This window comes from Haemorhous mexicanus, chromosome Z, assembly GCF_027477595.1.
Source record: "Haemorhous mexicanus isolate bHaeMex1 chromosome Z, bHaeMex1.pri, whole genome shotgun sequence".
Taxonomy (NCBI): Eukaryota; Metazoa; Chordata; class Aves; order Passeriformes; family Fringillidae; genus Haemorhous; species Haemorhous mexicanus.
Genome location: NC_082381.1, coordinates 77,756,090 through 77,782,349, shown reverse-complemented (window position 1 = coordinate 77,782,349; position 26,260 = coordinate 77,756,090). Strand labels below are relative to the sequence as shown.

Sequence of the window (26,260 nt, the reverse complement as noted above, 5' to 3'; positions counted from 1 at the left end):
CCTGTCCCTCTAAAGAATCCACAGCACCTCTCAGTCTGGATCATCAGCTAACCTGCTACTGGTGCACTCCCTCCAGCAACCAGACCACTGACAAACACATTGAGCAGGACACTGTAACTAAAGAATGAGGATTTTGTTTGTGTCTGGGGATGTTATTCTTCACATTTCTTATTTTCCTAAAGAGGCTACTTTGAAGATTTCCCATGCCAGCCATTAACTGAAAATTAAAATAAATTGTTTCTAAACATTTATTCTATGCAAAGTGTAAACAGATATATGCTTGGGAATGTCGAGTATTTTAGGTATCCTGGAAACTCATGGAAGAGCAAGCCAAATGTGTCCTGGGTTGCATCCAGAGCCCCGTGGGCAGCAGGGCAGGGAGGGGATTCTGCCCCTCTGCTCTGCTCTGCTGAGACCCACCTGGAGCACTGCATCCAGCTCTGGGCTCCCAGCACGGGAGGGAGAGGGACCTGCTGGAGTCAGCCCAGAGGAGGCCATAAAGAGAACTAGAGGAATGCAGAACCTCTGCTCCAAGGACAGTCTGAGAGAGTTGGGATTGTCCAGCCTGGAAAAAAGAAAGCTCTGGAGGGACCTTAGAGCTCCTTCCAGTACCTGCAGGGGCCTCAGAGGAAAGCTGGAGGGTAGGCAGTGGTAGGACAAGGGGCAATGAGTTTAAACAGAAAGAAGATCAACTCAGGCTAGATATAGAGAAGAATTTTTTTCTGTTGAAGGTGGTGAGTCACTGAAACAGGTGAGAGGCTGTGATCAAAAAAACCCACCAAAAACCAAAAAAGAACCCCAAAGGGATGGCAAAAATGAGGCAGGCTGGATAAAGAAAAAAATTTACCAACTTCTTCCTTTTCTAAAGTTTCAAGTTCTGCAATTTGGTGCTTGAGGAAAATATTAAGCCTTCAAATTTGAACATAAGCATTAACTTATCTTTCAGCTTCTCAAGAGAAACTTCAGCCCTGAAAAACGAAGCAAGTAATGAGGCAATTAAACTGTAAACCAGTTTAGATTAATAAATACATTTACAGTTGTATTTAGACTACCTTTACTAGGATATTAGAGAAAATTTGTTTATAAAAGGTTGCAATGACTTAACAGATTTTTGTTTTATCCTCATAACTTCTATGAAAGCAGACCTCATCAAGGGTTTTTAAAGTCTATTTCAAGATTTCTTTAATTTCAAATTATCTGCTTCTCTCAGAAAAAGACCTTCCAAACAGTTTCTTCCTTTTTAGCCTTAAAAGGGGCATCATAAAAGAGAAATTGCAAAAAAAAAAATTTTGAGTCCATGGAAGCAGCTTGGTCAGGAGATCACTCTTGAAGATCTTCTCACATGTCCCAAGTGCTTTTTCTCACTGCTGTGGCTCTGCAGGGGCAGCTCTGCCTGCCCAGGTTCTGCTGCTGTCACAGCTCAAAGTGTGAGTTCAGTGCTGACATCCCAACTGAGAGGTCTTTGAACTGCCTCCCTGCCCTTGTGTTAATGATCTGTGATGCTGTGGATCAGGAGCCACATCGAGAAAGTATTTCCTTTACCACTGTAAAAATGAAATGGACTGATTGCTTTCTCTTCTTTCTCACAGATGGCTGTGGGCATAACGAGATTTCCACACTTGGCTAAACCAGTGTTTTTCACAGTATTTTTCCACCAGGAACAGAAAGTGCTTCCTGATGATTTGTTTGCTGCCACTCTGAAGAAACACAGGATAACACTTTGGGTAAAGTCACAGTTTCATACTCTGATTGGCTCTAGGAAGGCACTGGCCCCTTTCACTTGAAGATGATCAAACCCAGTCCTGAGTTTTGCACTCTGATCAACCCTGTGAGAAAAGCTGATCCAGATTCTGAGGATTGCTAAAAAAAAAGCCTGTAGGCCAGGCACCTCTGAGCCTACAGGAACTGTCAGTTCTAGCCCAGCATTTGTGTAGTCCTGTAACAGTCTCCCTCTGAACTTTATTTTCTGATGTTTGCCAAGATGCAACTTCACTTGGAAACACAAAATTTTTAGGGTTTTTAACTGTTACAGTTTGGAGTGACAGTAATTAACTGGAAATTAATACACCTTTCACTTCCATTAGAAATTTGTAGTTCCTCACTACAAAATAAAAACTACAGCTGTTGGGAAAAAGTCACCACAGCTGCATCTGTGGTGATGCAAAAGACATCACAACTGCTTGATGGTCACCATGCACAGGGGAAATTTTTCTACAAACCTCTGGGGGTTGCTGGTGGAGCTCTAAACAGCAGCATCCTGCAGAGGAACAGTGATATTGTTTTCATCCCAGTAAGTACTTGCCCTTTGTGTCTCCCACTGCTGCCTCACTTTTCTAACAAAAGTCTATTTTTCACTTTCATTTCTGATATTTGTTCCTCTTTCTATCAATTACTCAAACTCTTCTAAGATTTCTCAAAACTACTGCACAAGTAGGCTGGGTTTAAAATATGACAGTAGTGCACATACAATCCTAGTGGTACACAGCAATAATTAATAGTGCTACATGTGCAAATCATTTATAGCAGAAACAAATAAAATCACTTTTATTCAATCAGTTTATCACAACCCTTATGTTATAAAAATAACTTCATAGTATGTTAAATATTAAATACAAAAGTAAAACAGCTGTACACTGCTCTTAAAATAAAAGAACTTTTTTTTGTGTGTTTTATATATGTTTCTATAAAAAGCAGATGGCCCAGATCTGTTTAAGACTGTGGGTCTGCCTTTACCAACTATATTTAGTTCTTCTTGACCTGAAGACATATGGAAGGAAAACTACATTTTAAGGAATTCAGCTTAATCTAGGAAGGCTGGAAACAGTGAGTTTCCATGCTGCCTAAGAAGGAAACCAACGCAGGCCTCAATCCATTTTAAGTAGAACAATTACTAATTTTAAAAAACAAAACCCAAACACCAGCAACTATTTGGAAGAGCACAGTGGCTAAGAACTATTCACTTGTCTTCTACATCTGCTATCATATCCTCAACTGCATTCCAGTCCAGCTTGCTGAGGATGCTCCCTGTGCTTTCGGAAGCACTGTCGGTGTTGATACTGCCGAGAGGAGAGAAACTCATGCTGTGCACAGCAGAGGCCTGTGGGGGGAAGAGAGGATGAACTGAACATTGTGCTTCATTCATGGACAGCAGAAATGATCCCACTCTTTTAAAACATGTCCAAATCCAGTTATTGAGTCTGATTACTCTGCAACAAATGCAATCTATTTTCCTGTTAATGCTCTCCCACTGGTGTCTGTTGCTTGAGCAGGCAATTGTGCCTCTGCAGTTGTTAAAAAGAACATTCAATTTCAAGGCACACAAGAATGACTGTAATTGTAAAAAAACAAACAAACAAACATGGTTCTGCTGAAGCCCCACCATTTATGCCCCTCTGTATCAATCTCACCCACATATTTTGACTAGAGAACCCCATTTTAAACAAAGCAGAAGTAAACAAAGTGTTAAATGGTAAGTATAAAATAATTTATAGAATAAGTAGGTACTCTACCTGGAAAACGGAGTCATGAGTATCTCGAAGTATTCTTTGGATATCATCAGGCACAGTCCAAGGACTCACCACATCTCGATCACTGTCAGGATCAACATCTTCTGTCTGAACTGCCATGGCAACTTGAGGAGGCTTTTGTGTTGAGCTTCTGCTGACTCTGCACTCAGCAGCTGAGGAGAAAACAGGACAACCATAGCCCTGTAACACTTCTTGCATTTTTCATCTCAATCTCTTGAAAATCCTTCAAGAATAGAAGCTTCACATTCTAGGAAATGAAGCTGTGTGTAAATCCATTTGAAAACAGCAAGCCCTGTTACCTAGAACTGATGTGGGTTTATGGTGAGAAAAGGCTACTGATTCCTTCCAGCCTCCTGCTCTGAACTGCCTTCCCAGGGCAGAACACAAACAGGACTATCCATGGTGCCGACAGCATCCAGGCTCTGTGGTTCCGTCTCCCACAAAAAGCACATTGCTTCCTTATTTGGCAGAGGACTAAACTAAATAAATTCTGAATTTGTGCCTCTTCAGAAGACATGGAACTTTGATGACACCATTAGCAGTGATGTGATATAGTGGAAAAACAGATACAAGAAGGTGCCAGGAAATCAGAGGAAGATCAACCTGAATAGAGAGTTTAAAAAGTGAATATATGGAATGGAGAAAAATTACTTTTCCACATGAGTAGAGGTGATGTGCCTCTAGGAAATGTGCCTTTCTGCTTATTATTACTTCCCTCGATTTCCTGTACTGCCAAGTCAAATACATTGACCTTTGACTGTCCATTAAATTAAGCCAATAGTACAATTCTGGTGTAAGGCAGAATAGAATCAGGCCACTGTATTTCCTAATCTCAGACTGATTTCACTTCACTTCACTTTGATCAGAAATTCTACTGCTGTTAACAAGTAATGTATCTGTTTAAGAATTTGATTAAGAACAATCTTTTGTGGATGCAGACCTACAAAGACAGGCATGGGAAAAAGTACCACTAAAATTCAAAGGGGATTTTTTGTTAAGCTTAGTCAAATTTGATATATTAGATGGATACTGTATAAAGGGATAACAAAGACAATTCCTATTTTAAAGAGCTTGGAGAGTCAGCAGCGTAGAAAGGTAAGGGGGAGTGTTTCAGGAGTTCACCAAAATCTAGCACACTTATTTCAGTAATCTTGAAACAGTCACCTGGCTAAAACTATTCAGAAGGTAAACAGAGGTGATTAAAATATTTCACAAGTTTCTAATTAAAAGGATTTTCGAGTGGGGAAAAAACAATGACTTTTATTCTTCTTACCAAGCGCTGTATCTGCATCTTATTCTCCCCCCCCCCCGTATTATGTAGCACTGTCATTGTTCTGTGTAACTTACAGTATCTAGACTTAACAGGACCATTTGTAGCATTTCTCAATCTTCTTCTGGAGGTACTTTTCTGAAGGAGCATACAGGCACTTCCTGTAAAGACAAAGTAAGCATTTCTTTTTTAAATGCAGATCAAATATACTCAAAGATGCTTAGAAATTTTTATTGACAAGTTTGCTGCCTGGATTACACAGGACTCTTGCTATGGCAATTTAAACTACTTTGGATTTAAAGAGAAGTGATAAGAAAAGGTAATTTAGCAAAGCAATAGCGGCAGAACTGTAAAAGCCTTAAGACAGGAAACATCCAGGATTATAAATCTGATTTTTTACACAGGTATCCCTCCCAAAAATCCAGCAGTCACCCGAAGATCCTCTTCAGTATGTGCCTTCATTAAAAAAGTGCTGTCCTTACCCCTGGACTGTGTTAAACCAAGAGCTGGGGTGAAACGTTGTACTTTTTGACCAAAGCCAGGTTTGGCAGCAGTTCTGCTCCTTTCTACCAGAACAGGACTCTTCAGATCCCCTCTGCAACAAGACAAAAAGACTGACACAACAAATCTTAAATTCCTGCTACTGTGTATCATATATCATTCCTCCACACAACTCAGACCTCACAGGGCATATTCAGAAGAGACATAAAAGCCAGAGAAATCAAATTCAGCCCAGTTAGCAGAGGACCAACATCACACACTGCTTGTGGGGCCAGTAAGCCTCATCAGAACCAGAACTGCTGCAATCATGGTGAAGACACATCAAACTGGCTTTACAGAGAGAAACTTTAGGTCCAACAAAACTTTTTAGTTGGTAGCTTTTGCCACTCCTAAGTGGATTCCTGCATGATGTTCCTTAGCATGTCTGATTCTGCCTGGGCTGATGCACCTAAACTTCCCTTGGGTACCACCAGCAGACTCTGCACAGCACTGGCCACATTCAGTTTAATGTTGCATGCTGGAACTGTAACTAAATAAGGTACTGTACTGAAAAGCAGCAGAAATATTAAATTACAGGATTACCCTGTAAGTACAAAGTTCTCCCTATTATTCTGAAAAGCATAAAATTATGTATATTAAGAAGAAAAACTACAATGCAATATACACCTGTATTACACATATACACACAATTTAATACCATCAAATTGAGTAAATGTATCAGTTCATAACACTCAGATACCCTCATCTCCCTCAAAGGCAATAAGCAAAGTGCAAAAGTAAGAACAAGTAAAATCCTAAGTAATGAAAAATTAAGAAAGAGAACAAGTCTAGAGTTTGTACAGTAGATTTTTTATTTGCTTCTTGCTTGCTGTTAGATGCTCTCCAGGTCTATATTGCTGGTTATAGTTCAGTGGCACTCATGGAATCATTAAGGCTGCAGAGGACCTCCAAGATCAAGTACAACCTTTGATGGGATTACAAGCCTGTCAGCCAGACCCTGGCCCCGAGTGCCTTGTCCAGTCACACCTCCAAGGGATGGTGACTCCACCACCTTCCTGGGCAGCCTGTTCCAGGGTTTAAACACCCTTACTGTAAAGGAACTGATGTGAGTAGAATGGTTAGGACACTGCTTACAGCCCAGCTCCTGAATTGGCTTATTCAGTGCTCCAAAAGGCATTTTTAAGGCTCCCCACAAGATATGCAGTACTGGTTTTAACAAGCTTGGAACAGAGACTTGAGAGTCCTCTGATCCAGACAAATTATATCTTTGATTCCACCAACATATGACCTTTCTCTCATGCTATTCCTGTCTAAACTTGCTACAAAATTTGGAGGGTTGTAAAGACACCAGTAGAATAGAGCAGGTTTAATGCTCAGAGTGTTACCCTGTACTAGATGCCACTTTCCTCCTTCTGTAAGCTTGAGCTGATCTTGTGCTGGACAACGTCCTGTGATCACTTGCTGGTGATGCTACTGTTTCAGATAACATTTCATTCATCAGAGAAAGTGCCTCTGATACTCTGATTCTGTGATGCTCAGACAGCAGGGCTCTGTGGAGAAATAATATTACACATTACCTCATGCTGTCACTCATTTCACTACAGCTGGCTTGTGAGTCCTGTAAGGCTACATGAAGAACATTTTTTACAAGATTTCACAGAAAATATACTAAGCTTTTTAAGAGATCATTAGTGAAAAGTTAGAACATTTCTTACCAAAGGGTTTGAGAGAATGAATGAGTAAATGTTGGGGAAAGAAAACAAACAATCATATTTGGAAAGCAACAAATACTGTCGAAGGATAAAAATGTTCAGAGTTTTCCTAAATGGTAAAGCAAATGTGAATTATTCATGCTTTTGGTTGAAATTTCATTCATATCTGAAGTTTCATAAGCAATATAGTTAAAGTGATTTCTACATCTTTCCAGGGCTGGAAATCTAATATAAAAATAAGGATTTAAAAGCAACTTACTTGTCTTTTTCTTCTTTCTTCTTCTGGAAGACTCTAATATCCTTTGAAGTAGGATTATGATGCTGTTTAAAAAGTATAAAAATCTTTAACTAATTATGTACTGTGGTCTCATTCCAATCTCTCACTCTCAAAATGTACTTACTTGACTTGAAAGCTACTGCTTAAGAAACACTTCAGAAAAAAAACCAATATGAAAGCATATGGCCCTATAAGGAAATTCAAGTAAGATTGTTTCTATAACTTTCCAGTCTCAAAAAACATACTGAAATCCTGCAGCCACATTTTCCATACCTCATATACTTAAAATATCAACATTGCTAAGGAGATGTCCTCACAGTCAAGCTCAAAGTTTCAAATAGCCTCACCTCCAGTCTCCTAAAAATCAGTGACATTCCTAATAACTGATATATAAAAAAGGACAAGGTTGCACTTTGACCTGTGTTTGCTTGAGTACTATTTGAAGTCTTTAATTCTTCTTTAAGAAAAATCCAGTCCAACCAAACCAAACCTAAACCACCCACTGAAAGCTGAGAATCCCTCCACTAATGATTTCAGGAGAAAGGCCCATAGCAAAAGCACTAAGTGTATATTAATGGGCTGACAACACAGGAAAGGGAGAGAAGCAGGATCCATTTTTCTTAAATCACTTCTCTCCACGCATGTGCAGAAGAGCGCCCTTTCACATAGATCTGTTACTCTTTCTGAAAGTAAATACAATTGAACTATTTAGTCACAGGGAACTTGTGTATGTTACATATTTGCAGCTTGGGAGTTAAAACAAGTAGAGCTTCAGCCTGCAAGTATTTACAGCATATCCTGAATTCAACAAGTAGAAAGTATAAGAATATATTTGGTGTTCTTAGGTCTCATCTCCTGTAACTCCAGAGCTTCCTGTGACTCAGCGGGGTCTTTTCAGGTCCTGAAGGCATCCAGATGGCAAATGTATATTTTAAGAGTAAATACCAATTGGAAAATGTCTTCTGAACTGCTTTCGTGTTGTTTTTTTAAATTTTTCTATTATTTCCAGCACAGAAAAATTTCCAGATCAGGCCACAAATGTGTTTTTACTAATAAAATTAAAACGTAAAAAATTCTGAGAGTGGACTGTTCATTGAAATCAGCCTTCAACAAAATATTTCATAAGATACCTGACATATATGGCATATTCTAGCATCTCTGCTGATCTCTTATGATTTTTGCATGCACCTCTGTGTGGGTGAATGACAGTGACAGCTGCCCTCAGTATCCTGCCATGTTTGTAAAGGATGCTGGCATCTGAATGCTGCTTTTAAATTCTCTGGGAGGCATGTGGGAAGATGAAACAAGGTGTAAACACATCTTAAGAACTGCTGTAGCTATCACTCCCTGGAAAACACATCTCTCATCAGTGAATGTTGCAGCTGCATCCATCACAGTTGAGGGCCACCTGCATTACTTTGTAATAGCCACCTGCAGCCGGTGGTCACCCACTGCAACCTGTGGAGAACACTGGTGTATTTACTTACCTGATACAACTATGGCAAACTCCAGTAAAATAAAATCATACATGCAGAAACCCTACCTTACAACAGGAAAAAAGCCCCACCACTCCAGCCTTTACATTATCTAACCTGAACAATCAACACTTGTATAATAAGTAACAGGTACTCTTCAATAAACCTGTTATTCTTACCACATTCTTTCTCTGGTTGAATGGATGATGTTCTTTCTGTCTTTGTTCATCTAGTTTCTTCAAATATTCTTTCATTCTTTCCTTTTGCTTTCTTTTCATCCATGTTTGGATCTCTTTCCTTTCCTTTTCTGTTCTTTGAGATTGCCCAGAAGCAGAATCAAGAACCCTGAGGGCAGATGTAAACAAGAAATAATCTAGCACATCCTGTAAATTGCAAACAATGGCAACTACAAGATATAACAAAAACATTGAAAACCCTTTAAAATCCTGACACAGCTGGAAGCATAAATAAGAACAAGAGGAGAAATTTTATTTTGCAAACTTTTACTAAATAAAATCCTGGCAAACAAATAATTTCCAAGACATTTCCCAAAACTTTTCTTTTACTTGTCAGCTACATTTAGATAATAGAACTAGAGCTTAAACTGGTGGGAACTGTGTCACTAATGCAGCAGACTGGTGACCTGAACAGCTGCATTTTTTTGCCTTGTCAGCAACTGATACCACAAACTGCAGTAGGAAACAACTGTCACTTTGACCTCTCTCAGGAAAGAACACAACTGATTTTATAACAGACAGTCAGGACGGTGTAGAAATCTCCAATAGGGAGAGGAGCATGACAAGCTGGAATCTGGGGCTCAAAGTTTCTGAAGCTGCTGTGTCACTGGCAGGAAATTTCTGTTCTGTCTTTCAGAACTGCTTTAGAAGACCTGAAGGTCTGAACTGAATCTCCTGTATAAAAGCAGTTGTATAAAAACAGTGCTCCAGTCTATACCTAGCAGAAGAAGGAACAAGCAGATAGGAAGAAAAGAATTTCAAAACCAGAATACTAGAAAACAATTAGTAAATTTGACAATAATGACCAGTAGATTTGTGGCAATTACAAGTTCTAATATCAGTCCCATTAACACCAGAGCACATACTTGCTCCCATTGTTTACAGGGTGTGGACCACAAGAATAACCAGGGTTAAAATGATTTAAGCAACACACAACAAAAACCAGCCATGGTATTACCTAAAGGTTTTCTTAGGCTGTGTTCGTGCAAAGCCCAGCTCCAGCAGAGACATGTCCCTTTCGATCACATGATCATTCACCACATCAGTAACATCACTCAGACCAGTGATCTGCAGGGGATCTTCTAAAGAGCTTGATGTTAGGTAGGGAAAAAAAACCTGTTACTAGACTGATGTAGCACATTCCTGTAAAAACAACAAGCTAAACCCCTTTCTTTTATACTTAAACCAACAATATCCAGGTTGTTTTACACAGAGCCTTTGGACTGAATATTCTTTCCTCACATCTCCACTGGGTTAGTACACTTGAGTGAGCTTTGATGAGGACAGAAGGAGCAAGACCTGATTGTCCCAACAGAGGGACAATCCACAACTGAAATGCTTGAGCTCTGCCGTGGTGTGTGAACATGGCTGGCCCACAGGAGGCTGAGCCTGGCAGTCAGGAGCACCACAGGGTTTGTATTGCTGCCCATGAGGAGATAAGGTTATGGGGTGCTACCAGTTTCAATGGTACCCAAATCTCAATGACCTTCTGAGCAAGAATCAGTGTCAGTGAGAGCACAGCTTCACCTATATTCTTCCCAATTCTTTCCTCTCTTTCAATCTGTTGCTCCCAGTAAAAAACAAATCTCATAATTTAGGACTGCAAGCCCTCAGTGTCTGCTAAAGTTTTGCCTCACACCCATACTCCACCTTATGTAATCACTTCCTAATTACTTCAGTCACAACAACTAGTTCTACTTAAAATACTAGAAAAATAGGATAAACCATTCAGTTTAGTGCTATGCTTCAAGCAAAGCAATAAAGATGGGTAATGGAGCAGAATGACTGGGAAGAAAGGAAACCAGCTAGCTTTTTCTACTGGATCCAGAAGACTAACAGTAGCTAAAAGTAAAAATATATGTCAGACCATTTTATTTTATGCATAGGCTCTACCCAGTTCTACCCAGTTTTGAAATCTTCAGTCTGTTGCTTTACACTTTTTACACAGTAAGACTTTAAAAACCTTCTGGTGGAAAGCTACCCACAGCAGTTGCATGTGTTTTGCTGAAGAAGTGGTTTGCAAATAGGAGAAATAACAAATGCAAACAGGCAAGAGCACCATCTGCATTAACAGCTCCAATACTTTTAATTAGTAAAGAACTTTGAATGCTTCTAGAGCTTTCGCGTGAAGCAAATCTAACAGGGACCACCAAAGTCAGAGTAAATGCCTGAAATTAGCTAACAAAAGGGATTTTATTCAGTTTGAAAATAAATGCTTCAATTTTTACAAAGTGACGATTCCACCCTAACAGTCACCTTTTGTGTAAGCTGTCAATAACAGCAGTCTCAAAATACTTACCCAGGACATAGATCTCTGCATATGTGAGAAGCTGAAACAGAAACAATCCTGTTAATAATATCTCTGCATTTTTACACACACTAATCATATGTATGTTAAACAGCCTGTGGGATAAAATATAGAAACATGTCAACATCGATTGACATTTGAGAGTTGACATTAAAAATAAATTAATATGGTACATAGGCTTAACAGCCTGTGAAACAAGGCTGCCAGGTGAGCACAGAAGCTCCAGAGAGCATTAACTAACAGCTCCAGGGTTTTGTGGATAGTTTTGCTAGGAAGATATTGTCACTGCTGACAGTTTTTTGCCATGACCAACTAACTGGAAATAGTCTGTTCCAATTAATTTTACAGTGTTTCTCGGAAAATTAATGATTGACACTTACTTGAGGAATCCAGGAACTCAGAAGAAGCTTGGAAATCAGGAGATGCAACTGAAGAGCAGTATGGCTGTCTTGGAAGGAAGAGCACTGCTTCCTCTCCTAAACTAATCTCTCCATCTCAAAAAATTATAGTTGTAACTTAGTATCACCTCTAGTTTTCTTAGCTTGGAAATAACAAGTTTATACTTACAAAACTCTATCACTCTTTTAAAAACTTAACTGGGTGTATGTACTATTTGAGATTCACTAGTTCTGTATACAGACACAGGAACCATGTTTTAATACCTTTAAGACAGATTGCTGTAAATGTGGCTATCAAATGCACATTCACACGCACAAAGCACATACTACTCTCGGGAGCCTGACTGCAAGCAATGCAGGCAATACACAGAGAAAACAATACAACTGTATTTTTAACCTCAGGCAACAGGTTGCTTGCAGAATGATTTTTCGTCCTCCTTTTAATGCTACTGTTGTCTTCATAATTGCAAAAAACAATTTACCCATAGTTTTCAAAATGACTAGACCTCATAAAATAATCTTTTAGGACACAGACAGTAGTTACTGTACAGAGAAATAAACCCATTGATTTTGCTGATGTAGGCTGGATTTAACAGAGAGATCACCTCTCTAGACACAGGTAGATGACAGAGATGGTCAAGACAGCTTTTGGAGGAAGCTTTGAGTGTTCTGTGATATCACAGTCATTTATATTCACTTAGGTAAATAAGTAAAAATCAACACAGAGATGGGAAAGAGACCCAATGCTGACTATTTTCTTTCAATAACAGTGAATTTGAGGGCAAGTATGATTCAGTACTGAACTGTTTTCAAAACTTAGTGATACTGTTATGTCATGTAACAAACTCATTATCACACATCAATGAAACCATTCTAAATAATGCAATCTAGAAAGACTCATGCCTAATTTCAATGAGCTCATTCGCACTATGTAACATTCTGTGAAACAGCCATGAGGAAGTACTACAGCATGAAGAAAAGGTTTACTTATTTTTAAAAGATGCAAAGAGGAAAAATATACAATAAAGATTATACCAGAAGATGACTTCAGGCCACTGGGAAACTTAGAAGCCAAGGCTGAAGAGGCAGAAGAGTGTGCATCCACTGTAGTAGAACTGGGCATAGGATATTTCAAGTTTAAGCTCTCCTTTTGATCACCTAAACCATCTTGAAAAATCATGTCCATCAAATGATCTTCTGATTCTATGGAAAAAAACAAAATTGTACTTAGTGTAGACCAATGGCAAAATGCAACCCTCAAAATGTAGAAACTATCATATATCTTGGTTAGTGGCATTTTTAATTTATCTGTCACCTACAACAGCCTGGACCTGGATCAGCTGTGCCTCCCTACAGAAGGGCACTTCCTGGGCTGTGCTGTGTGAACCAGTCCTGCACACACAAAGAAAATGACTGGACCAGGAGTTGCTCTGGGTGAGTGTAAAGGACATCCTAAATATCGTCTTACGTATGATTACAGATATAGCCATGATTTGGTTCCACCACTTGACTTTGCATTAACTCCATAAGTGGATTAGACAATGTTCTTGGCACGGCCCAGTAGCTATAAGTAGGCACTACATAGTTATTTGTTAGATAAACAATAAATCATTCAATACATCTGCTCTAGTAAACAGTTAAGCTGATGCAAGATTTCAATAAAACCAGTAGATATTATAACTCAATACTAAGATTGGCTACCTTTCATATTATTTCTTTCTCTGGTATTTTTGGTTCATATTTCAGTAACACCTTTAGGGATTGAATTAAATGTCTGTGGTAACTAAAAGTTATTTAATATGCACATTCCATGGCAAATTTATTATCCTTCCGTTAATTGGACACATACCAGCACAAATGACTCCAGCAGCTTCAGAGACTGCATGATGAGCACCAAGATCTAAATCAGCAGCCGCTTCAAAATCTTCTATCAGCTTCACTAACTGCAAATGAAACCCAAAAACTAGGAAATGATACTTCCTTCAAGGTATTTCTAAGACTTACACCACACATATTTATGCAATGTCCACTCTAAATATATTTTTCTTGTCAGAATCTTTCAAACATTTTAATGCAGTTTTCTAACTGAAAACAAATAAAAATGTTCAGGAATCAAAGTAGCTCAAGCAGATTAATTTCATGTAAGAATTACAATCTTCTGGATACTGACTTTGAGAAAAATACATACAAACTCTATTATTTATTTGAACAATTTTACTTCTACTGATCACATTATGTTAAAAGTAGCTGAAGTTTTCCAACATATATTTTATCTAAAACCCACAGATATTAAAATACTTCCATTGTCTTCAGAAGTCTGAAGTTTCACACTAGAAAATGAAAACTAAACCTAACCCAGAGTGAGACATTTTACTGACCATTAGTCTCAAAAAGAACAAATCTCAAAACTGATATGCAATACATGAGAAATTGTTATAATAGGAATTGCCAACAAGTTTGAATGTAAAAAAACCCAAAAAAAAAAGGGGTTTTCTTTAGGATTTGGCTAGATACCCAGAATTTTTAAAACCCAGGTGCTATGAAATGCTGAAACAAATAGAGGCTATATCAAGATTTTTTTTTCCCTTCAGGCTTTTAAAAAGCTGACTTAAATAACAACCTTGATGAAGAATGTAAGTGATTAAATAATCCGCCTGAGCCTAATAACTGCGTATAAGTGACACAATGAGGTCTTTACATTTCCGTGAATCATAGAATACCATGAGTTAGAAGAGACCTAAAAAAATCCATCACAGCCCAATTTTATTTTAATTCCATATTAGGATTTATAAAGATGGCAAAAATGCAAGTATTTTATGAAACAAATTGGATCAGGTTCCAGAAACAGTCACACAATATTTTGCTGAGGTACAAGGGCAGAAGTCTTTGCCAAAAAAGGTTTCCTGCTGAGCCTGAACTCAGTTACACAGAAATTAGGTATGTTCTGCCCATTCACTAATAACATCACCATTCTGGCCAGTATTTGGTCCACTGTAAGCAACCATGTCAGCCAACAGATTCAGCTGTTGTAAATATGAAAGAAGATTTACATTGTATATTGTATATACATATATGTAAAACTTGTATTATAATATAGATAATATTTTTATATATTACATATTAGTCTCATTATCTTTCAACAGATACTAAGCAAATTTGAGAACACATTGTTCCAAAATGGAAGTTTTGTCTTTAGTTGAAAAAATAAACTGCTTAAAAACCAAGAGTTAGCACTCACCATTTTGCTATTTCTGAAATCCTGCTCCATATTTTCTACTATGTTCTCTAGTACCCGTAATTGCATATCCATTTCCTTCTGCTTTGTGGAAAAGTACTCTTTTTCAATTAGTTTGGGTGGAAGCCCTGAAGAAGGAAGAGTTCCTCCATCTTCATGTGCTATGTTCCAAGTTACAATATCTGTAGCAGAACCTAACTTCTCTTTCTTTTGCAACTTGTTTGACACATTATTCTGATGATCATCTTAAAATAAAATAAAAAAAAAAAGAATGCACCAATATCATTGAATAAGCCACAAGCACCGAAATACTGCACATAATTAGGCATAAATGTGCCATACCTAACAGGGTATTTTAGAAGACAAGAATCAGTACAAAAGAAGTCAAATGTATTAATGCTGATGTTAATACTAAAAAACAATGAGATTAATTGTGAAAAGGCTGCAGATTTTCTGTGGAAGTATTACAACAAAAGACTATTTAAAACTGAAAAGGTTTACCTTGCTTCTGAAGTGCTCTAGGTGGAACTGCATTAGTAACAGAAGCTGCTGTGTGATGAAGTTTTGCAGAAGATGGAATTTCAAGCTTCTCATTCTGCTGTTCAGCAGCTATCTCTTCTGCAGACTCAGGTTTCATGGGCAAATTGCTAAGGATGTCACTGTCTTCAATGTCAATCACACTGATATATTCCTGTTTATGCTAAACAACAAGATAATGAAGAATAATACAGTATGTGTTTTGAATGGGCTGTTTATAGTACATTGTTCACCATTTCCTGTGTTTACCCCTTGACATTTGTGGATGAAAGGCTTTTTGTTTGGGGAACAAAATAAATACAATCTTCCCCACCACACCACACAACTGACTCACGCAGATACAAAGAACCCAAATTCATGAAGACAAACAGTATACTTAAAATGCATTTAAGCCATATGTACATTTAATCACTAACCAAATCAGGTGCATCTGACAGAGGGGATGGTAAAGACTTCTCATTCACTTCAGTGGGGAAACTCAGGTTTAAGTACATGTCTGGCAGTAGTATCTCAGAGGAACTGGATGATTCTACAAGGAAATAATGATAATAATCAGTATTATATTTACAGTAAAAGACACAAAAACATTAGACTATTAAGAAACAGCTCTGCATTCTCTAGAAGATAAGAAAAGATTTGACTAAGCTGCCATTTAGATTGCTATTAATATCTAAGTCCCTCCTACTTAGGTAAAAAAAAAATCTGCATCTTTACTTAATCCAAAGAAATTAGATTACTCAGATAGAAACCTCTAATAAAACTATATGCAAATGAGTCATGTGATGTAGTAAAATAATCTTCAAATAGAACAACATCGTTGAATTTTACAATAATGGAAAAATTAGTATGCTCTCTTGGTACCACAGGGAAAATAGCTGGGTACTGAAATCTATGTAATGCATTTATGGAACAATGCTACTGCAGCTCAATTTCATGTGATCTGTTTTAACTTCCACTGATCAATTCATTTGTTCTACATTACACTAAAAATAAAGATTAAATGGGCACTAAAATCAGGCTAAAATCCACAAAATGAGGATTGGGTTTCAGAAAATCAGATAAATTAGCATGTTATTTGCACCCTGCATTAAGCTGTCTCAGGTACAAAACCTGTGTTAGAACAGTAACACTTTTATAGACTTCCCAAACAACAAATGAAGTGGAGAAAGACTGCAGCCACACCTGATACAGGAACAGATGTGACCAGCTCATTTTCTTGAACTCTGGAAACCTCATTTTCAGCACTGATCCCATGATCCTGTTGTGATTTGAGCACTTAATTGGGAAAAAAAAAAGAAGACCAGAATGTAGGAGTTTACATAAAGATACCAATGGCATTATCTGAGTGTCCATTTCTGATTTGCCAGTTCACAATCAAAGAAAAGTGTGGGAAGAGGAAAGGAAGCAATTTCAGTCAAGTGTGAAACATTGTCTAAAACACATTTAGATAAAGTTAAGTTAAAACAAGCTTTCAGAAACAGTTGCAGCAGAACTGACTTACAGAAAGCATGAGTTGTGTCAGTAATATTTTAAATTATAATTACTTTAACTACTGCTTTATAATTTATATTCTGTTGTTTTCTAGTTTAATTATTTTAGAAACAAGAAAACTGCACAAAAACCTGCTTTCTCTTTACAAACTTGCTGCATTTTGAAAACTGATCAAACAGCACAACTAATCAAGAAGAAACACCAGAAGCAGTTGGCTTCTGTAGATCACCCGTGTAGCACTTACCTGGGTTAGTATTTGTACTTGCATCTTGAGTTTCTGCTGGTTTTTTTCCTACAGAAGCCAAATAATGTAGATCTGCTGAGGTGATACTTGCTTTATCCATTGAATCTAAAATGTGATAATACAAAACAGGTCTCTATTACTGATAAAAAAAATTGATATATTTGAAAGCAATGATACTGCTCACAGCTGTGGGCTCCAATATTTTCTTACTTGTATTTATGAGAGATAATTTTCACTTGTCCCTAAGCATACCTCAAAAATTACTCCAAGAAAAGTTCATGCTACCAATTTTATGTGAATAAACAACTGACACAATGTTACACTGAATTAAAACCAAGATTCAGTTAGATATATGATTTTAAATTAAATATTTTAGTCTGTTGAACAGTAACAGTCTGTTTCACATTCTAAAAGGAGGGGAGGAATATTTATGACATGTGTGTTTTCATTTCTTTGTTGTTGTTTCTACAAAGTTTGCATTTCTTTAAAGCCAAACTTCAGAGAATGAATTGCATTTTGTCCTGTGACAGAACTGAATATTGTCATGAATTAACACATTATATAAAGAAGGAAATCTTTCCACAGGCCCGGTCTTTGTATTGTAGGCTAGAAACATTGCATATTTAGAGTTTCTTTTACAAGAGCCCTAAATTTTGTGTAATTAGAATATGCAGGCGAATAATGTTGGAATAATATATTTTTAAAACATATTAAAAATTTAGGATTGGAAATGTTTACAGAACTGTTTTGATTAATCATATGAACAGAAATCACTGTTAATCCCAGGTAATTTACTTGATATACTGTTATTATTTAACTCTATTGTTTATAAACATAAATACAAGATTATCACTCATTTTTAAAAAAAAGTAAAATACTTCTAAAATTTTCGTGAAAACTATTCTAAATCTTCAGATAATTCGCACAAGATTTTAAATTTGCCTGCACCTCTCTTCATACCAATCCCAAAAAAAACAAGTGTCTCCCAAAAATTCTGGACACCTGTTGTACATCCTGAAAGGTCTGAGGAAAGATCTACTGACCACAGACCATATTATCCTAGTTTTTTACATGGAAATTATTGTAGAGTTTTATTGTGAATTCTAAAAGACTAATACTCCTTGATTTTTTATTTTTTATTTGAGCACTCAGCATTAAAAAGCATTGTAAGCACTAAAGCATTAAAAAGACTTCTACTTGCCCATTGACATGAAAAAACCATCTTGAACGTAAGACGTTGATTTTGGTTTGTGATCCTAATACAAGATAAAAAAGAACCAGCTTTAAAAAACAGTTCCAGTGCAGATGAAAGGCTTTCTTGGTGATGTCAGCTATCCAACATACCTGATACGAGTAAAGATTTGGGAGAAAAAAAGGAATGCCCGCCACTTACTTTTCTCAACACCTGTTTTAATTCCTCTGAACTATTCCAACTTACTGTAATTCACCGACTATGTAACATTCTCTTATGTACCTTGGGGTGACGAGCAGTAACACAAATTCCTTATTCCTCTTTGAGTTTATCCTACCCCTGCTGAACCCTGAACATCTCCAGGTCTGGTGAGGTTCTCTAGCTGCTGAGCTGCAGTGAAGTCTCAGAGAAAGCATGGTATGGACCAGAAACACAGCTCTGGGTAGTGATCCAGCACTAAACTGGTAGTGTTCTAGCTTGAAATTTGGTACTTTTAAGGATAAACTCCAAAAGATATCAAAAAGACCTAACCAAAACCCAGCTTGATGAAGGCTTTCTTTTTTCAGAGTCTGGACTGAGACAAAACTGAGGTTCCAATGCTGCACATCCTTACTCTTATACTGTCATACATACAAGCCCACATGGAAAGAATATTGCCTGTGTCACTTGCCTGGGTCACTTTGTCACTACTAGGAAAAATAAACATTTTTTTTCATTTTTAACATTTTTATATGTATTTACTACAAATGTACATGCAGACTTATATCCTATGAAAACAAGTTCATGTTACAGAAAAAAAAGAGTACCCTGGAATCCTTTATAAAAATCAATCTCCAGTTTAGAGAAAATGCAAGTATATTAATCAAAAATATGCATACTGTTTGTAGGCTAGAGCCTGGAATATAAGTACATTATTGTTTGGTTTACAGTTTTATCCTTTCTTTTCTGCTAATACTTGAATGGAAAAGGTAAGAGCTAAGAAAAAAAAAAATTCTATACCCCAGTCTCTGATTCAGAAGGCACTGCTGTGTCACTAATACTGATGATGGAGTCGTCTGGACGGAAGGACACGCTTGGTTTCCTCTTATCCTCCTTCTCTTTCAGTTGCTTCTTACTACGCCTCTTTTTACTGTCAACATATTAATTACAGGTAAAGAGTAAGAAGTGCTCTGAAATAATTGTTTTCTAGGAAAGATTACTATCAAGAAATAAACACTGAAATAAAGACTGGAAAAGATAAACAGCTGCTGCATATAGATCAGTTCAAGTCACAATTTCTGCTTGCTTGAAACTACTCAAAAATATTGTAGGAACCCACAGAAATACCAGCAATTACACTGAAATCTATTAATTGTCCAATAGGCTATTTATATTAAATATAACAAACCTCATAATATTTCACATCTATATCTTGTGTATAATTAATAATTACCACACAAAATGTCCATAAGGAATCTATAAGAAGCAAGCTTCAATTACACAGCAGTAGTGTTCTAACTACTAAGTGACAAATAGATTACAAAACAGCAACTATAGCTTCTTCTTTAATATGTGACAAGTAGATTATATGACAGCAACTACAGGTTTAAGCACTTTCAAAGATACTATTAAAAAGTATTCTAAACTCTATCTGCAGTTACTTGTGTAGCAAGTTTTCACTGCAATACTAAAAAACTCTTCTTGAGCCTCTGCTCCAAAATGACATAATTAAAAGTATTCTTAAAAAAAAAAAGCATAATTGAAACCAAGTATTCTATTCCAGAACATTCTATCAGCATTCTAGAAGAACTGAGCAAACATATGTAAGCAGCTTAAACAACTGTTTCAACTGTTTGTGAAATCAATTAACATCAAATAGATTAAATTTTTAAAGTTTTAAATAATATACCTAGCAAAAAAATCCACAACAACTCAGCTTCAGCAGGAATTTTGTTAATCACTGCCTCTATTAAAAACAGCCTACATATTTAATTATACTGAAAGAGCATATAATCCTTTCTTTCTTGAAGATGACAGTGACAATATGCAGACAGCAGTCTACTAATATTCACTGTGTAAGGAGTGAGTATTTCATTAAGAGTGTGTAGCAAACAGTCACAAGACAACAGGACTTTAAAACACAGATAGTGGAATGAAAAACATTTCCTCTTGAATCTTCTTCCTATCAATCTCCTAAAAGCAAGAACTCCTTACATCCTAATGATACACTTCTGCTGTATCTTTAATAACATTTGCTATTTTATTCTCTGCTGAGAGAATACATTCCCTCTGATGCCAAATCTAGAAGATAAAAGTTACCAGTTAGCCTGTCAAAATGAAGTTCCACTTTAAAAATCTGGCTTGCCTTTTTCTTGTCTTCTGCACATTTCTAAGTTCAAATGGTTCAACATCAGTTCTTAGTAGCTGGATAGGTTTGGTTTGGTCTTGTCCAGAGGAACTACCAGGCACAGAATGATGCCTGTGGCATTGCTCAAATACAATGAGATCTCGAAGTGGGATGAGATTTGGTGCCTAAGAGGGTTCAGAGAGAGAGAGAAAAAAAATAGGGAGGGGAACTCCAGTCATATTGGATGAAGAAAGTAAGTCCAGTTTGGATTTCAGTTACCCAAACAAAACTCCCGTAACATTTTGTAAAGAATATGGAAATGGAGTATTAATAGTATCAGAACAGAACCCCTGCCAATATGTACATGTGTAAACTATTTTCTGAAAATTAAGAGGTATGAATTTTCTCCACAGAAACATATTTCACTAATATTTGCACTTCTTATGTAGGTAGTTCAGGGTGAAGTTAGGAACCATCCAATGTAGTCAAGTACTGAAGAAGCACCTTTCAAGGAAAAGCATTTCCATTTGTCTCAACTGGGATATGCAAGCATGTAAGTCTATGAGAAATAACAGTTTTCAAAACATCAGGTATTCAGCATCCATAATATTTTCTTTTACCATTCCATTTCTGCCCTGCAAAACAGGATTTTTCACCACATTCTGTTTCTGTAAGTAATTCTATTATAATCTGTCTAGGAAAATATCTTATTTTTTTACCGTACAAATATTGTCCAGTATTTTAGATAGTACATTCTTCACACTCATTACCAGTGGGCTGAACATTGATAAACTATGGAATGTAGAATCAATTTAATCTAGTTATAAACACTTTCAGGCTTGCAGTCTGCCTCATATTGACATGTCAATAAGCAGGTACCCTTAGCTCTAGATCCCTCCTGGCATCTGTATTGAACAATTTCAAATTCAAAGTCTGTAAACATGAAATTATTTGTGATGACTAAGAAACCATGAAACTGACAAAACATTACAACTTAGAAAAATATATTATTAAAATCCAGCACCTTCTTTTTCTGAGGTAAATTAATCTGAAGTAGTGACATTCCTGCATCCCACTGTGTTTCTCTGGAGTCAGCATCCTTTGCTGCAGGTTTAACAGGTACTAAAGTAGTAGTGATTGGCTGCCTTACAGCTGGTGGAACTCTAGGTACTGGGTCAAGTTGCAAGTGCAACAGTGGAATAGCAGCCAGGTTCTGAGTGGCTGGTGCTTTGAACTTATTCACATTTTCAGGGAACTGTGGCTGAGGTGAATGTTCTTGCTGTCCTTCACACTGATCTGAATTCAGATGTTTGGGAGGACCCTCACGCACTGTTTCTGCCCATCTCTCCTTTTCCTCATGCTTCTGTCTTGAAATGTCAGGGTTGTATCTACTTCTGTGGAAATCTTCCTCTGCCTTACTCCTTCTTGGTGCATATGACTGATGGTCCCATAAGGAATCTGATGAACTCCAAGCTACTCGTGGTACTGGAGGTGGCCTGGCAAATGCTGATGACATTTCTGTTGGATGTAATAATGCTGGTTTGACATGATAACTTGATTCCAGTTTAAGCAAAGGAAATCCATTTAAGTAACTAATTTTTTTTTCAACAGGGATAAGCTTCACTTTTTTTGGGATGCCAGAGGAAGGAGCTAGGAGATGAAGTGGTTTAGTAGGCACTGAAGAATGCAAATCTTGGGATGGTGACATTAATCCTGTTTCCTTGCTGTTGCTTTCAAATAATGTCAAAGAGGCACTCTTATCCAGATGATTCTAAATAGAAAAGCAAACAAACCAGTACTTACATATCAACCATGCACTAAATACGCACAAAAATAGTTCTATCTACGCCAATTACTACTAACACATTTCCTAACTCAACAGGATAGATAACATATATAACAGATATACTGAACAGATGACAGATATACTGAACAGGCTTCATAAACCATGCTTTGATATACCTACTTTTATTCGACCATTGTTGCTTTCATCTTCTACACTCTTCCTTGGCTGAAAAACAGAGCTCTCTTGACCAGTTTTTCCTTTTTCTTCTTGGGTAAGCACTTGTGTTTTTGGAGAAGCATTGCTTTCAGCAGTGTGTGCAGGCTGGCTCCCTGCCAGATGAATCAACTGATGCTGCTGTAATACTTGTTGCACATTTGGCACATTGGTAAAGGATGACTGCACTAATTGCATTAAACTCATGAAGTTGATCTGCTGGAGCTGAATACACACATGAACAAAGTTAACAATGCCAATAACTTTAACAGAAATCTTAGTAAAACCATCTAGGCTATATTACAGCTGTTCACTATGAGATGACAAAACAGATAAGATCCCAATGATGGGATGATTCAATAATGATTAATTTGTATAATTGTTTACTGTTTTGGACTTCCTTTTAAGATACAATAAATACCTGCCACAGACAGGTTATGCTAAAGCAAAACAAGTATCTTCAATTTTTTGTCAAGTTTCAATAAATGTAAAGTCCCATAAAATTGGCTCAACATACTGCCACCACTTAAATCCTAGCACAGCTGAAAAGCTATTAAACCATCAGAATTTTTCCAAGTGTAAACTGTTGAAGGACATTGACTTATGTGAGCTAAAACACACTCAAAGATCTATTATTATACCACTCATTTTCTTGAATTAAAAGCAAGAGTTAAGTCTAAAATAAGTTTCACAATGATTAACCTGGAACTAGAAATCTCTTTAAAGAATAACCTGTGCTGATTTTGCACTGGAGCCACAAAAGTGATTTTTTTCTTAGAGGAACTGCTGAGAGCTTACTTTGTGCCTAGCAAAACCAATTTGTGCTAGCTTTGAGAATAAGAATATTAATGAGCCAATAAAAACTAGACCTGCCTCTGTGAACACACATTTCAAAACTAACAAACCCTGGGAATTCTCTTTCCTTTCTGGCCAGGGAACAGGTAGCAAGGCTGGCCTGGTCCTCTGTCTCGGCCGGCCGGGCCGGGCCGGCTCTGCCGCAGGGCCGGGCCAGGCCCGCTCGGCTGGGGGGACTTGGGGGAGGGCTGGGCCAAGCCCCGGGGGCTGCCAGGCAGGGAGGGAGAGGCCATCAGCCACTGAGTCCTAGCCTGGCTGCTGAGATCCCAGCACGACAGCCAAAAAAAACCCCAGAGGTGGCTCTGTAGTCCACAGAGAGAGCAGCCCCACGGCTGGAATTGAAGCAGCAGGGGACGGAAAACAGTCATGCAGCCAGAGCAGCCGCTGCTGTCCTGGCCTGGGCCCCCTGAGATTCTGACACAGCCCCAGTGCAGCCTGAAATCCATCACCATGAGAGCTCCAGACATCCCTGGCAGGGATCCTGTGAGCATCTGCAGGCCTCAGGTGAGATATTAACTCTTTTAGGGCATAGATAAGATTTGCAGACCTACAATCCTCCCTCAGGTGAGAGAAAAGGACAGAGTAAAGACATATAGAGAAAAACATGAGACATGAAAGTCAGTAAGAAGAAGTCAAGTCCCAGATGAGAGGGTTGAGGAGATGCCTCAGGTTTGAGCTGAAATCTGCTTGTAAGGCTATGGAGAAGATATAATTGATACATCAGACTCTTTTTCCCTGTAACTCATTGAAGTGTTCAAATTGTAGATATAAGCACAGGCATCTACGCTAAAGCAAGCAGATGTTGAAGTAGTTGTGATCCCAGGAGAAGTTTGAACTTGAGAGAAAAAAGAGTGTCCCAAGGGAGAGAAGAAGACCCCTGCTCCCAGAGATGATGATCTGAGAGACAGATAAAGGTAATCTTTGCTCTTGAGCAGCTCATCCTTAAAATAGTACCCCTAAGTTGATATGGCTCATAAACACATAAACACAGCTGTGTGAAGGCTGCAAAAGATGGGAGGGACTCCACAACTGTAGATTTCCAAGCGGTTGCTATTCACGGACATTAAAAGCCATGAGAGAACTGTTTCTTGTGGAGAAATCTATGGCATGGCAAAGGCAACTGCCCTCCGTAAGTGAAGGGAAGAAAGATTATTGTAGAGCTGATAAAGTGACTGAATTGTTTCTGTATGTTGCAAATGAGAAAGAAAAGGTTGTAGGGGAGAGGAGAAGTGTTCTAAATGTTTTATCTGATTCTTATTATTCTTTCCTTGAATTACTGTTTTACCACACAAAGAAGGCCCTTAAAACAGTAACTATTTCCATTTTTTTAGCAACACAGTTGATACCATGAAAACTACTTAAAATAATTAGCTGGTCTCACCTGAACTAATTTAAACATCTCATCTTGCAGCATGTGCCTGACAGTTTCTGATGTGCTTGGTTTCTCTTCTCTAGGGACTTCTTCCTTGACTTCTTGCTTCTTTGCACAAACAGAAGTATGGGAGGCAAGACGTGACATAGTTGACACAGAAGTCTCAGAAGGCTGAGAGTCACTTACATTGTCTGCACTAGAAAAGGAAAGAACCAACTATGAAAAACATTCAGAGTTCAAAACACCTACACAAGGTTGTCTTAAATCAATCGAGAAAAATTTTAAAGATATCTGTGTATTTAAAAAACATAATTAATTTGTAGTAGCAACTGAATAATTAACAGTGCACGATCTTGACCAGCGAGCATGTAGGACATATTTCCTAACACTTCTTAAAATACTGAATGAAAAACAGAAGTGAAGATATAAGTTCTATCTGATTTTGTAGCCACAAGTGTATCTAAAATATTATTATCACTAGAGATACAGGCAGAAAACAATGATTTGACAAAAAAGACAGAAAAAAGGCCTGGTTAGTCATAAAGTCAAACAGCTGATGGAAAATGAAAAGGGACACTTTTAGTTAAAAAAGGCAGAAGGCAGATTCATTTTGACTTAAAATAATGTTCAAGCAAACTGACAGGCCCACAAATAACAAGTGGTGGATGAATTCGTAATTTGTATCAGAATAGGCCAAAGCTTTTAATTTTTCTTAACAGAAAAGGGGGAGGTGTTGTATTGCACTAAATAGTTTATTTAGTTGTGGTTTTTGCACTGGGTGTTGGGTAATTTTCACTGATCACATGGTCTTTCCCCCCAAAAGCCCTGGTGATAATGGGTTTGTCCCAGGTTTATTCCTCCCCTCACCCCCTCCTCACTTGTATCCCATTGGCTATGGTCCTCTTCCTCTGACCCCCATTCCCCGGGTTTAGAAGTCTCCCGACATCAGGCATTTGCCCTCCTTCTCTCCTGGGACACCGCTCTCTTAATTATTTTTTAGCCCAGAGGAGAAGAGCACCTCACGTCCTTTACTTTTGTCCTTGTAAAGGCAGCAAGGGGCCAAGGGTCCAGAGACAGCCGCATTGGACCTGAGCCGCATTGGACCTGAACCACCCCGGGAAAGCTCAGCCTTTTACAATATTCCTTTAGATATTTGGGCTTAAAAAGTAAGAAGATTTCAGAGTAATGTATTGTATGTGTTACTCCTATTTTAAATTATTTTCTTTACATTTTCCCACAGTGATAACAAGGTCTTTTAGTTGGTAAAGAATATTAAGTACATTGATTCCTTACATGAAGAAGAGA

At 37.7% G+C, this 26,260-nt stretch overlaps 1 protein-coding gene across 6 annotated transcripts in view; it reads right to left on the bottom strand.

Moving 5' to 3' along the window:
- Positions 1–1,156: 1,156 nt before the first annotated feature.
- CPLANE1 (ciliogenesis and planar polarity effector complex subunit 1) overlaps positions 1,157–26,260 on the bottom strand; it is a 60,755-nt gene continuing 35,651 nt past the window's right edge. For 5 of the 6 annotated variants that reach the window (XM_059873462.1, XM_059873463.1, XM_059873464.1 and 2 more), the window contains 22 exons: positions 24,965–25,151; positions 22,696–22,953; positions 21,754–22,500; positions 20,748–20,914; positions 19,403–19,532; positions 18,413–18,467; positions 17,212–17,316; positions 16,659–16,751; positions 15,893–16,005; positions 15,441–15,639; positions 14,943–15,184; positions 13,554–13,647; positions 12,740–12,907; positions 11,298–11,328; positions 9,957–10,088; positions 8,942–9,107; positions 7,270–7,331; positions 6,684–6,848; positions 5,280–5,392; positions 4,875–4,958; positions 3,510–3,679; positions 1,157–3,097 (listed from right to left, as the gene is read on the bottom strand). In XM_059873462.1, the coding sequence (XP_059729445.1) occupies positions 2,957–3,097; positions 3,510–3,679; positions 4,875–4,958; positions 5,280–5,392; positions 6,684–6,848; positions 7,270–7,331; positions 8,942–9,107; positions 9,957–10,088; positions 11,298–11,328; positions 12,740–12,907; positions 13,554–13,647; positions 14,943–15,184; positions 15,441–15,639; positions 15,893–16,005; positions 16,659–16,751; positions 17,212–17,316; positions 18,413–18,467; positions 19,403–19,532; positions 20,748–20,914; positions 21,754–22,500; positions 22,696–22,953; positions 24,965–25,151 (3,622 nt within the window). In that variant the 3' untranslated portion in view covers positions 1,157–2,956. The remainder of the gene's footprint in view (positions 3,098–3,509; positions 3,680–4,874; positions 4,959–5,279; positions 5,393–6,683; positions 6,849–7,269; positions 7,332–8,941; positions 9,108–9,956; positions 10,089–11,297; positions 11,329–12,739; positions 12,908–13,553; positions 13,648–14,942; positions 15,185–15,440; positions 15,640–15,892; positions 16,006–16,658; positions 16,752–17,211; positions 17,317–18,412; positions 18,468–19,402; positions 19,533–20,747; positions 20,915–21,753; positions 22,501–22,695; positions 22,954–24,964; positions 25,152–26,260) is intronic. The other variant, XM_059873467.1, reaches the window with a different exon arrangement.